General features: G+C 43.6%; 1 protein-coding gene across 1 annotated transcript; it reads right to left on the minus strand.

Annotated features, from left to right (window-relative positions):
* Window positions 1–831: 831 nt before the first annotated feature.
* Window positions 832–7044, minus strand: LOC138614143 (Golgi phosphoprotein 3). Its single transcript, XM_069687383.1, has 4 exons — window positions 6392–7044; window positions 5017–5148; window positions 4502–4616; window positions 832–3642 (listed from the first exon to the last, which is right to left on the minus strand). Exons 1-4 carry the CDS (start codon window positions 6599–6601, stop codon window positions 3218–3220), a joined length of 882 nt encoding a protein of 293 aa, XP_069543484.1. The 5' UTR covers window positions 6602–7044; the 3' UTR covers window positions 832–3217.
* Between the last annotated feature and the right edge of the window lie 5718 nt (window positions 7045–12762).

Consider the following 12762-nt stretch of genomic DNA (forward strand, 5'->3'; position numbering starts at 1 on the left):
TTTCATTTTTGAAACAGCTTAGTTTTATACATAAATAAATTAGTTTGAACTATCTTAGTTTTGATGCAGTTTAGTTTGATATATAAGTAGATTAGTTTGAACTGTTAGATTTGATAGAGATTAGTTTTATATATCAATAAATTAGTTTGAACTGTTATTTTTTAAACAGCTTAGTTTTATACATAAATAAATTAGTTTGAACTATGTTAGTTTTGATGCAGATTAGTTTGATATATAAATAGATTAGTTTGAACTACGTTAGATTTGATAAAGATTAGTTTTATATATTAATAAATTAGCGTGAACTACGTTAGTTTTGATAGATTGTGTTTATATATAACTATAAATAAATTAGTTTGGATTACATTGGTTTTGATACAGCTTCGTTTATTTATAAATATAAATCAATTAGTTTTAACTACGTTAGTTTTAATCCAGATTAGTTTAACATAAATCAATTAGTTTGAACTATGTTAGATTTGATACAGATTAGGTTTATATGTAACAATAAATAAATTAGTTTGAACTACGTTAGTTTTGATACAGATTAGGTTCATATATAAATAAATTAGTTTGAACTGTTAGTTTTGATGCAGATTAGTTTGATATATAAATAGATTAGTTTGAACTATGTTAGATTTGATAAAGATTAGTCATATACATCAATAAATTAGTTTGAACTACGTTAGTTTTGATACAGATTAGGTTCATATATAAATAAATTAGTTTGAACTAGGTTGTTTACATCCACTGGAGATCACAGGCCTGATCCAAACCATTAGACGTCGTGTTCATGGCCTGCGTGCTTCAAACAAAAGTTCAGATCAGAAGTATAATGAGGCACTTCCAAGTCGTGGTTTATTTTCTCTGATCAAAGAAAGTAGACAGACTAGAGTCCTTTTATTTAGATAACATATAATCTCTCATCTTCACTTTCTGTGACGCATGAAGCAGCTCCTGTCATCATTCAGCCCTTCGCTACATACAGTGTCTGTAATACAGCAACGTCTTCAACAGGATGTGAGGCTGAGCAGGAAACATCCAAACACAACAGTCCAACATATGACAACAACGCTGAGTGGAGGCAGAATGAGATTAAGAGCAGAGTCCATGTTGAAAGGCTCTGTTGAATGTTTCATACAGTTTGAACGTGATAAAAATATACACATGAACATCTGGAATGAGTCTTCCAATTCTTCTGATGGACGTCGGTAGCTGTTCAATAATTCATCTTGAAGTTGACATATACATCAGATCTATTTTAGAGTTCATGAAGACCTGCAGAGTGAGACCGGACCATTTTGGGAGTGTACCTGTTCTACCATCTTCCCACCTCACGAGAACATGGGCAGCATGCATTGGGGGGTCTGAAGGCTTCAGTCTGGCTGAGCTTTAAACACTGAAACAGGAGGAGACTGAGCAGCTCCATCAAAGTAGAAGTGGAACACAGCATGGTCCAGACTGGACTGTTGTCGGACTCATCAGCTGAAGATCCACAGTTCCTTAATGCACCATGATTTCTGTTGGTTTTTCCTACCAATAAGTACCGAGACAGATTTTCATGTTTAATGTCTGCTGCAGTTATTTGTACACTGACTTCTCTCTGTGCTGCAGATGTTTCACAGGATGTTCAAACTGAGATGAGGAGGCATTTATTATAATATTTCAATCTAACACATGAACAAACCACATTTCTGTCTGGATCTGAACCCGAGTTGGTTCATGCCAATCAAATCGTTCAGTCAGCTCCTCACAGCCATCCATGCAGAAGAGTTTTTGAGTCCGACAATGGTTCTGTTCACATGAAATCCATTCATGAACCTTTTAGGACCAAAAGGAAACATATGTTTGCTGCTAAATAAAGCTGCTGCTGTCTCCAACATGATTTTAACAGTTCATCGAAAGAGATGATTTCATTATGAATAAAAACAACTGAATATGATGTTGTCGTGAATATAAAACTGGCCAATAGGAGCAGTGTTTACTTCCTATACGTCAGACTGGTTGATTAGATATGAGCAGATTTATTTGTCCTTCCATCATCATACCTGGATTTTATTTCATACATGATGTCCTGACTGAGTGGTTCTGATGGTGTTCTCCCTGTGTGACTCTGGATCTTGTCTCGTGTTTGATGGAGCCGGGTTTGGATCAGCTGGTCGGTCCTACAGGTCAGGACTGAGGATGAAGTGTTGTGCGGCACCGCGGCCTCACAGAAGGTTCTGCTGGAAGGCAGTTCTGTGTGGAGTTTTCCCGTCATCCTGATGGTCAGGTGATCTGGAGCTCAACACTGACACTGTGTGTGTGTGTGTGTGTGTGTGTGTGTGTGTGTGTGTGTGTGTGTGTGTGTGTGTGTGTGTGTGTGTGTGTGTGTGAGGGCAGTCACTCAGTCAGCAGCTCTGTCTGATGGATGGAAAGACAGTTAAGAGCATCAGAGGACACTGTTGGAGGACACACTGTTGGAGGACACAATGTCTCCTGGATATGAAGTCTCTGCTGTCTGTTACTGTCCCGTCTGCTGAGTCAGCGGGTTACCTGGACTCACCTATGACAGAATCACTGAACCTCAGAGACAATAGAACCGAGGCGATGAGGACCGACGTCTTCATGTCTGTCAAACTGAACCTCAGAGTCCAGAGTTATTATGTTGGCATAGAGGAGGATGGGAGACGAGGAGGAGGATGGGAGAAGAGGAGGAGGAGGACGGGAGACGAGGAGGTGGGGGAGGACAGGGGAGATGAGGAGGAGGGGGACGGGAGACGAGGAGGTGGGGGACGGGAGACAAGGAGGAGGAGGATGGGAGACGAGGAGGAGGGGGACGGGAGACGAGGAGGAGGGGGATGGGAGACGAGGAGGAGGAGGACAGGAGATGAGGAGGAGGGGGACGGGAGACGAGGAGGTGGGGGAAGGGAGACGAGGAGGTGGGGGGACAGGAGAGGAGGTGGGGGAAGGGAGACGAGGAGGTGGGGGGACAGGAGAGGAGGTGGGGGGACGGGGGAGACGAGGAGGAGGTGGACGGGAGACGAGGAGGTGGGGGACGGGAGACAAGGAGGAGGAGGATGGGAGACGAGGAGGTGGGGGGACGAGGACAGTCCATCCCAGGAGTCTAGGCAGTAAACACGTCAGTCAGGTCCCTGTGTTGGTTAGTTGGTTAGTCCAGAGTCCGACCCAGAGTCCAGAGTCCAGAGTCCGATGCCGCCTGAACCACCACTGAGGGTCATTTGGTGAAGGCTGCCACCACGGCCCACAGTAGCTCGTTGGACCCGGTCTTCAGACTCTCCCCCTCCGGCTCCAGCTCCAGCAGCTGCCTCACTCTCTTCATGGCCAGGTCGTACTGCTCGTCCAGCAGCGGGGCGAAGGCGTTCTCCAGGACGTCCGAGGAGTGAGCTAAGAAAATGAGAGCGAGCAGCCGCTTGTCCATTCGGTGGGGGTCGTTCACCCACTTGTCCAGAACCGCCTCCTGGACTTTCTTGATGAGGCGCTGCTTGATGGTGTTGTTGGTCAGAGGATGCGTGGTCATATCGAACAGCAGGAAGTTCTGCTTCTCCGTCGTCAGGACGCCTTTCTCCACCAAGTTCTTGGCCAGACGTTCTCGAACGTTCCTCAGCTGGTAGTGGAGCTTCAGAGGGTTCCACGTCTCTCCTGCAGACCATAAACACAGACAGTTAGTGATGTCATCTGGTGACATCATCTACATCGATGACCAGGTGATGTGACATAGACACAAGAACACAGAGCTGTCCTCTCAAATGCTGCACACACACACACACACACACACACACACACACACACACACACACACACACACACACACACACACACACACACACACACACACACACACACACACACACACTGGACTGATGATGTCAGGTGATGTCAGGTGATGATGTCAGGTGATGAAGTCAGGTGATGAAGTCAGCCTGACATCAGAACTCTTCTAAAGTTTCAGACTGACGTCTTCAAACAACGTGATGAGAATCTCATTATAGAAGCAGTACCAGTGGTTCCCTTTTACAGAAGCAGTACCAGTGGTTCCATTTTATAGAAGCAGTACCACTACATCCGAGCCCCTCCCTCCACTCTGTTTCTACCAATCAGCTTGTTGCTCCTCACTGAGTTAAACACTCTACTAAATCACGTCTGTTTGCTGTCCTGGCTCCTAAATGGTAGAATGAGCTCCCCAACGACATCAGGAAGCAGAAACTCTGAACATCTTCCACCACAAACTAAAAACACACCTCTTCCTCCTTTACCTTGAACAGTAGAACTTTAGTAGCTTAAAATAGAACTTACTGATAGAACTTTGTAGTTTGGCTTTCTGGAAGAAATTATATTTTCTTGATTCTTGTTGTTCTGGTTTTGAACCCTCGTGGTTGAAATGAACTTATTGTAAGTCTTTGGATAAGAGTCAGATAAATGTAATGTAAAGTACCAGTGGTTCCCTTTTATAGAAACAGTACCAGTGGTTCTGTGGATCCGATGACGAGGCAGAACTCACCACTCAGCAGTTCGATCCAGCTCTGCACCGTCTCTGGAGGCTGAGTGTCTTTGATGTGTTTTAAAGCTTCATCCAGAAGGACATCACCTGTAGGAGCATCGGACTTACAGATCACCTGTAAACCAGAACCAGAACACACGTTACAAGGAGAACTTCTCACATCATCCCAACAAAGCCTCTCTGAGATTTTCTAGAACCACAGCATCGTAACAGAACCTCTGTCCAGACGTTCTGAGTTGGTTCTACTATGTAAACAGACCTGATATGAGTCGTGGTTTGTATAAATAAATCAGAGTTGATGAATTTTTGTTGTTTACGAAAATAAAAAGAAAACTTTGCCTCTAATCAAATTCATTGGATTTCTCGATACCCTTGTGAGAACAGAACCACTGAAGGTTACTGGTACGGTGACCATGTTGTCCAGGTTCCTGAACAGGATGATGGTGACAGTGAAAACCTAAAGTCCTGTCTCTGAACTCTGTCCCTAGAAACGGTGGGACCACCATGGTTCCTACCTTCCTGGTCAGCAGACCTTTTCTTCTCATGCCACAAGCCTCCAGCTGAAGACGTCCTCTCAGGGCCAGCTCGATCAGCATGCACCCCCGCAGCCCCGACGAGATGCAGTCGTTCCAGAAGGAGGTGTAGCCCTGCGTCATGGAAACACAGCATCAGGACCGGAACATCAGAACATCACATCATAGGACCAGAAGAAATCCTGTTGGTCAACATGACTGACTCAACCAGTCAAACTAAACTAAACAGGGCCACTCCCAGGGGTCTTCAGTACCTCCAGTTGGACTTAGTACCATGTTGTATGTACTGATTGGACCTAGCGCTCCAGCTGGCATCACCTCTGTCTGTGACCAGTCAGCTGATCATGGACTGCATATGAACTGAAGAAGGACCCGTGGAGGTTCTGGTCACAGCCAGCTGAACAAGCCTCACTGTGGATGCTGACATATTCCTCACGGGTTGTTATGACAACAGTATGACAGAGTTGATGGTCATATGCATATCCACACTAGGAAGCAGCACCTCAGTACCTGTGAGGCACACCGGCTTCAGTTAGAACCTGAACCTACGGTTCCCTCCACCATGTCTGTCACTCATATCATACTTGTAGTGAAGACTGATGGAACACAAAGGTGTTGCTATGACAACAGACAATGCTTCACACATGTTGAACCTGACACATAGAAGATCTAAACAATCAGCACATGTTTCAGTCCCTCAGTGATGTCACAGTAGGGCTGACCTTTGGGACATGAAATGTCACCACTTCATCATTTTATCCTGTCAGAGACTTTTGTGTTAAATGTGATCATAATTAGTGGATGAATTCTGGAGTGCCAGTGACCTTTGACCCCCAAGTTCTGGTTAGTTAATCCTCGAGTGTAAATGAAGAATTGTGGAGATCTCAGGTTCAAAACCTCCTGCCGCTGGTCCGCTGTCACCAGAGAGGGTTAGTTAGTGACAGTAACTACCGTCTTTATAACCGGAGGGGGGTTAGTTAGTGACAGTAACTACCATCTTTATAACCGGAGGAGGGTTAGTTAGTGACAATAATTACCATCTTTATAACCGGAGGAGGGTTAGTTAGTGACAGTAACTACCATCTTTATAACCAGAGGAGGGTTAGTTAGTGACAGTAACTACCATCTTTATAACCAGAGAGGGTTAGTTAGTGACAGTAACTACCATCTTTATAACCAGAGGGGGGTTAGTTAGTGACAGTAACTACCATCTTTACCGAACCAGGGGACATGAGCTGCTGTGAGGCCCGTTATTGTTGTTAGCTTCAGCTAGCATTACAGCTAACCAGGACGCTAACCCAGCAGCTCTTTTAACGTCACGTTTCCTGATTATATTGAGGGTCGGATCTGCCGTTACCTCTCGGTCCTTCAGTCCTAACAACAACACTTCTTCCATCAAGGTCAGCCGGGTTTCTTTGGAGTCTCCGGTATCGTTGTCGTCCTGCTCGTCCCCCCGCCGGGGCTCGTGGTCCTCCTCGCCCGACGGATGCTCTTTATCAGCGGCGCAACGCGAGGCTTCAGTCCGCCGCTGCACGAGGCCCGAGCTCCTCTGAGTTAAGGAAGTCATGTCTGCCGGCGAACAACGACCCAAACAACTCGGCTCGGACGACGCTGCCCAAGATGTTTGTCTCGGTTACTGGTCAACCATGTAGCAGCAGCTCCAGTGTTACCGGATGACGGGCCGTGACATCTGGAGCCCCGCTCCACTTCCTCCACGTCGTCCGCAGATCTTTAACGTCGCTCTAATATGGCGCCGTGTGGGCACTGCGGTACCGAACTTAACCAGCAGGTAGAGGCCGAGATCACCTGAACACCACGGAGACCCGAGTCAGGTCTGTTCCACATCAGCTCCTTTCAGCACCAGACCTGCTGTCACCATGTTCTACTGAAGAGCTTTAACTGGACCGGAAGTTATCAGTCACACGTATAAATAACATCAGATCACTTCTAACCAGAGACCATCTTATAATCACACAACAGACCAACAACCAAGTAGAGCTGCATCTCTTCTGGGGAGATCACAGCATTTAAAAGAGCTTTAAAGATCTCTACACATTGTCTCCCCAGGGCTGGTAAACAGCAGTACCCTAAACGACCAGCAGTGGGCGCCCTTTCACTTTTTATCTGTGGGCTATTTACACATGTAGATTTCACTACTGTACCTGTACATGTCATGAAGAATGAATTATTCTGTTTATCTATGAAGATAGATATAGATACAGATATAGATACAGATATAGATAGATATGGATACATATATATATAGATAGATAGATAGATAGATAGATAGATAGATAGATAGATAGATAGATAGATAGATAGATAGATAGATAGATAGATAGATAGATAGATAGATAGATAGATAGATAGATAGATAGATAGATAGATAGATAGATAGATAGATAGATAGATAGATACTTTATTAATCCCCAAGGGGAAATTCTTTCGCTACAGCAGCATTTATAGATACAGGAAAGAAAGAAAATAACAGTAAAAAATATTAAATATAAAAATGCACAGCATATACAATAAAATAGAATAGAATAATTAAATTAAAACTAACTAAACAATAGTGCAAAGTTTTTTTTTTTATATAATTAAACAACCAAGAAAAACAGACAACAGACAACAGTGTTATTGTTGTGTGATGGATTTTGCCAGAGGTGAGTTATTGTACAGTCTTATTGCAGTGGACAGGAATGATCTCCTGTATCAGGAATGATCTCCTGTATCTGGAATGATCTCCTGTATCAGGAATTATCTCCTGTATCTGGAATGATCTCCTGTATCTGGAATGATCTCCTGTATCTGGAATGATCTCCTGTATCTGTTCTTGTGACAGCAGCTGGAGGAGTCTTTTGGAGAACGTCCTCCTCTGTCCCTGCAGCAGGTGGTGGAGAGGGTGGTCAGGATTATCCAATATGGATAATAGTTTGTTCAGGGTCCTCCTCTCCACCACCTTTTCCAGGCTTATGTTACAGCTTTATTCCAAAATGGGTTAAATTAATTGTTTTCCTCAAAATTCTACACACAATACCCCATAATGACAACTTTATTTAATTTTTTTTTTACAAATCTGTTAAAAATAAAGAACGACAATATAAAAGTATTCACAGCCTTTGCTCAATACTTTGCTGAAGCACCTTTGGCAGCAGTTCCAACCTCAAGTCTTTTTGAGTATGATGCTACAAGCTTGGCTCCTATTTCTGGGCAGTTTCTCCGATTCTTCTTTGCAGGACCTCTGAAGCTCAATCAGGTTGGATGGGGAGCATCCCATCCCAGCACAGCCATTTTCAGATCTCTCCAGAGATGTTCAATCGGGTTCAAGTCTGGGCTCTGCCTGGGCCTCTCAAAGACATTCACAGAGTTGTCCCGAAGCCATTCCTTTGTTATCTTGGCTGTGTGCTTCGGGTCGTTGTCCTGTTAGAAGATGAACCTTCGCCCCAGTCTGAGGTCCAGAGCGCTCTGGAGAAGGTTTTCATCAAGGATGTCTCTGTACATTGCTGCATTCATCTTTCCCTCCATCCTGACTAGTCTCCCAGTTCCTGCTGCTGAAAAACATCCCCACAGCATGATGCTGCCACCACCATGCTTCACCGTAGAGATGGTATTGGCCAGGTGATGAGCGGTGCCTGGTTTCCTCCAAACATGACGCTTGGCATTCAGGCCAAAGAGTTCAATCTTTGTTTCATCAGACCAGAGAATTTAGCTTCTCATGGTCTGACAGTCCTTCAGGTGCCTTTTGGTAAACTCCAGGTGGGCTGTCATGAGCCTTTTACTGAGGAGTGGCTTCTGTCTGGCCACTCTACCATACAGGCCTGCTTGGTGGAGTGCTGCAGAGATGGTTGTCCTTCTGGAAGGTTCTCCTCTCTTCACAGAGCAACGTTGGAGCTCTGTCAGAGTGACCATCGGGTTCTTGGTCACCTCCCTGACTAAGGCCCTTCTCCCCGATCGCTCAGTTTGGCCGGGCGGCCGACTCCAGGAAGAGTCCTGGTGGTTCCAAACTTCTTCCATTTATGGATGATGGAGGCCACTGTGCTCATTGAGACCTTCAATGCTGCAGAAATGTTTCTGTACTCTTCCCCAGATCTGTGCCTCCATACAATCCTGTCTGAGGTCTACAGACGATTCCTTGGACTTCATGTCTTGGTTTGTGCTCTGACATGCATTTCTTCTTCCTTTAAGTTTTATGGGGGATGGCATCCAACGAAAAGTGCATTGCATCTACTGTATTGGAGTGTGGACCAGAGTTACCTATCCCTTTACAAAATAAAAAAAAATAAAATAAAAAAAGGAGTTGTTTCAATTAGGTGCCCTAAATCTTTTTACTCAATCCTGTTTCTTTCAGGTATTGTAGTACCTTTCCTGCCCCCAAGGTCAATGCATCTTTTAAATGTACTTCCTCTACTGCCAGCCTCCTCTTCAACCGGTTTTGCTTGAGTGTGAATTTCTGGCAATGACAAATGATAAACTCTACAGTTTCTGCTATTTTGCAGAACTCGCATCGTCCTGTTGGTGTTTATTTATTAGTGTCACTGTTTTGTTCAGCCTTGTGTGTCCAATCCTCAGTCTGGTTCATGTGTTTTCTTCTGGATGTCCTCCCTTTGCCAACTTCTTTCTGAATAACATAAAGATGTCTTCCTGTGTCTCCTGCATCCCAACTGTGCTGGCATTCCTGAATAATGTTTCTTTTGATTATTGATTTAGCTTCTGTTTTGCTGAATAAAATGTCTGTCTTGTTCTGACATTTCAAGGCTTGCTTTGCTAATTTATCTGCTGTTTCATTTGACCTTTAACCCTCTATGTGCCGGCACCCACATGAATGATACAACAATACTCAATGTTTAAGTCTGAACAGTGTTTCGTATATTTCATTGATTAAATCCTGCCTGCTGTGAGATGTGAATGATTGTAATGACAATAATGCTGAACTGGAATCTGAACAGATGATGACCTTTCTGATCTGAACCTCCTCCACCCGCTGCAGTGCTGTTAAAATGGCCGACGTCTCCACTGTATAAACAGACAGATGGTCTGATGTTTTCCTTTTGACTTCATATTGCAAGGTTGCTATGGTGACCGGTTCTACCTGTGTTAGGATCTTTAGATCCATCTGTGTGTGCCGGGGTAAATGATTGATATGTTGTCTGTCGTCTGTCCTCCACCACTCCTGCAATATTACCAACATCTTTAAGTACTTGGGTTTTGTTCAGAAAATAATGATCAGCTGACACTGAGGGAAATAACCAAGGTGGTGTTGCTGATAGCGGTACTGTAGAAGGTAATGTTATCTGATCTAATGTCATCTCTCTTGCAAGTTTTCCACTGCTCCATGCAAAGCAGTCCTGTTTGGCCCTTTCACTCTCCCAACATGGCAGAAGCACCTTTGTGTTGGACACTCGTCTCCAGAATGTCCTTGAAGACTGGTCCAGTAGTTCAAAGTTAAGAGATTATCTCAAATGCAGCAGCGTCTCACCCTCCTCCACCTGAAGACACAAGACTTGTTCTAAAAGCACCACAACAGAGTCTCAGAGTTTGGGATTCACCACTTCCAGCTTCTTTAATGAAGTTTTTGCCGCTGATCTAAATACCACCCATAATCCAGAACTGATCTCATCACAGCGATATCAATATTTTTCATTGCAGACCTGCTGGCTCCCCATTCTGACCCTGTTAGACACCTCATCACATTTAAAATATTCTTACATTTCATAACTATCCTCTGAATCTGCTCATTCCATGTTAACTTCTCATCGAACCACACACCTAGAAACCTGCAAACTTCCACTTGTTCAATCTTTTGTCCGTACATCTTTATCTGAGCATCAACTCCTCTCTTTCTAGTAAACCAGATTGTTTTAGTTTTTCCCACAGAAAACTTGAATCCATGAATAAGACCATATTTCTACTTCATTCACAGCCTCTTGTACTTTCCCTTTAATATAGTTTATGTTCTTCCCCCTCTTCCACAATGCTCCATCATCAGCAAACAGGGATCATCCAATATCCCCGTGAACTTGAAGGAACACATCATTTATCATGATGGAGAACAGTATCGGACTGATTACACCACCCTGAGGTGTCCCGTTCTCTACCGGGTATATTCTCCATAGTGCTGTCCCAATTCTGACTTGAATAAATCTGTCAAGTAAAAAGTCTTTAATCCAATTATATACTCTGCCACAGAGTCCCATCATTTTTAATCTAATCAACAACCCCTCCTTCCAAACCATATCATACGCCTTCTCCACATCAGAAAACACCGCCATCACTGCCTCCTTATTTACCTGGGCTTTTTTTTTATTTCTGTTTCTAAACAAATAATTGGGTCCATAGTTCCTCTACCTTTCTGAAATCCACTTTGATGAGGTGTTATAATTCCCCTGGTCTCCATATAAAATGTTAATCTGTGTTATCATCCTCTCCATAATCTGACCTACATGAGATGCTAGTGCTATGGGTCTATAATTTGTTGGGTTTGATGAGTCTTTGCCTGGTTTCCTGATTGGGATCATCACAGCTTCTTTCCATGAACTCTGCAGTCTCCCCACTTCCCAAACCTTATTATAAAACAATAATAATGTCATCATTGCTAACCTACCTACATGCTTCAGCATTATATAACATATTTCATCCTTCCCTGGCGATGTCAATCCAGCTCTTTCTATTGCTCTTTTCAACTCTTCTGAATTAAATGGGGCATCAATCGAACTGTTAGTATTGTCTCTTCTTTCCAGAATAGTAGGATGAGCTGACCGTGTCCTTTCCCTTCCTCTCTTACCTTCTGCTGTCAGGTTGGCAGAGCTGTGGATTTCTGTTAAAGCTTTTTATCATCTCTGCCCTCTCCCCATCTGACGCTGCTGTTTCCTCCCCCCTCTTCAATACTTGATCCTGCCGTACTCTTCTAATTCCTCTCATGCTTCTAATCATCCCCCAAATCTCTCCCACAGGTGTTGATCTCCCAATTCTGATACAATAATTCCGCCAGCTTTCCCTTTTTGCTTTCCGAATGATTCTCCGAACTCTTGCTTGCTACCTTGTTGCCACCTATCCCTTCAATTTGTGCCAATCTATTCACCTCTATTTTTTTTTACAGGGATTATAAAAATTAATAACTATGATCTCTCCTTCACTTGTCCAGATCTCCACAGTTACATATTCTAGCTCAGTCCCTATCTTTACTTCTCTAAATGTAATGTCTTCACTAATAAATGTGGCACCTCCTCCTCCTTGACCACCCTCCCTATCACACCTAACACACCTATATCCAGCTAGTCTCAAGTCCAAATTTGGTTTTAACCATGTTTCCTGTATGCATATGACATCTGGTTTACTAGAAACACTTTCAACATATTTGTTGAATTCTTGTCCATTAGCCAACAAACTCCGATCATTCCATTGTAGTATGTAAATCATTGTGTATTAAACCTATCCTATTTACTCTTGACTTGCTTGCATACTGAGATCATTTCTAACTTCCTCCCATGTTGGTCTGCTGATATCTAGGTGGTGAACTGCTGCTTTAACAATTATCTGGATTCTGTTTTTGATTTTACCTCCATTGTAACATTTACTACCCTGCTATGAAAGTGAGGAGCTTTTTGAAGTCGCTCATTATTTGTTCCTCCTCTGTCTGATGTGGGACTGCTGTGGGTTGTTTACCGTTTTACTTCCATCAGTTCCTCCACTCTGGCCGAATAATGATTTTATTCTGCACCCTCCCTGCTG

This window comes from Brachyistius frenatus, unplaced genomic scaffold (assembly GCF_029030835.1).
Source record: "Brachyistius frenatus isolate BFR_SWC_R1_liver_20210118 unplaced genomic scaffold, ASM2903083v1 Contig_458, whole genome shotgun sequence".
NCBI lineage: Eukaryota > Metazoa > Chordata > Actinopteri > Embiotocidae > Brachyistius > Brachyistius frenatus.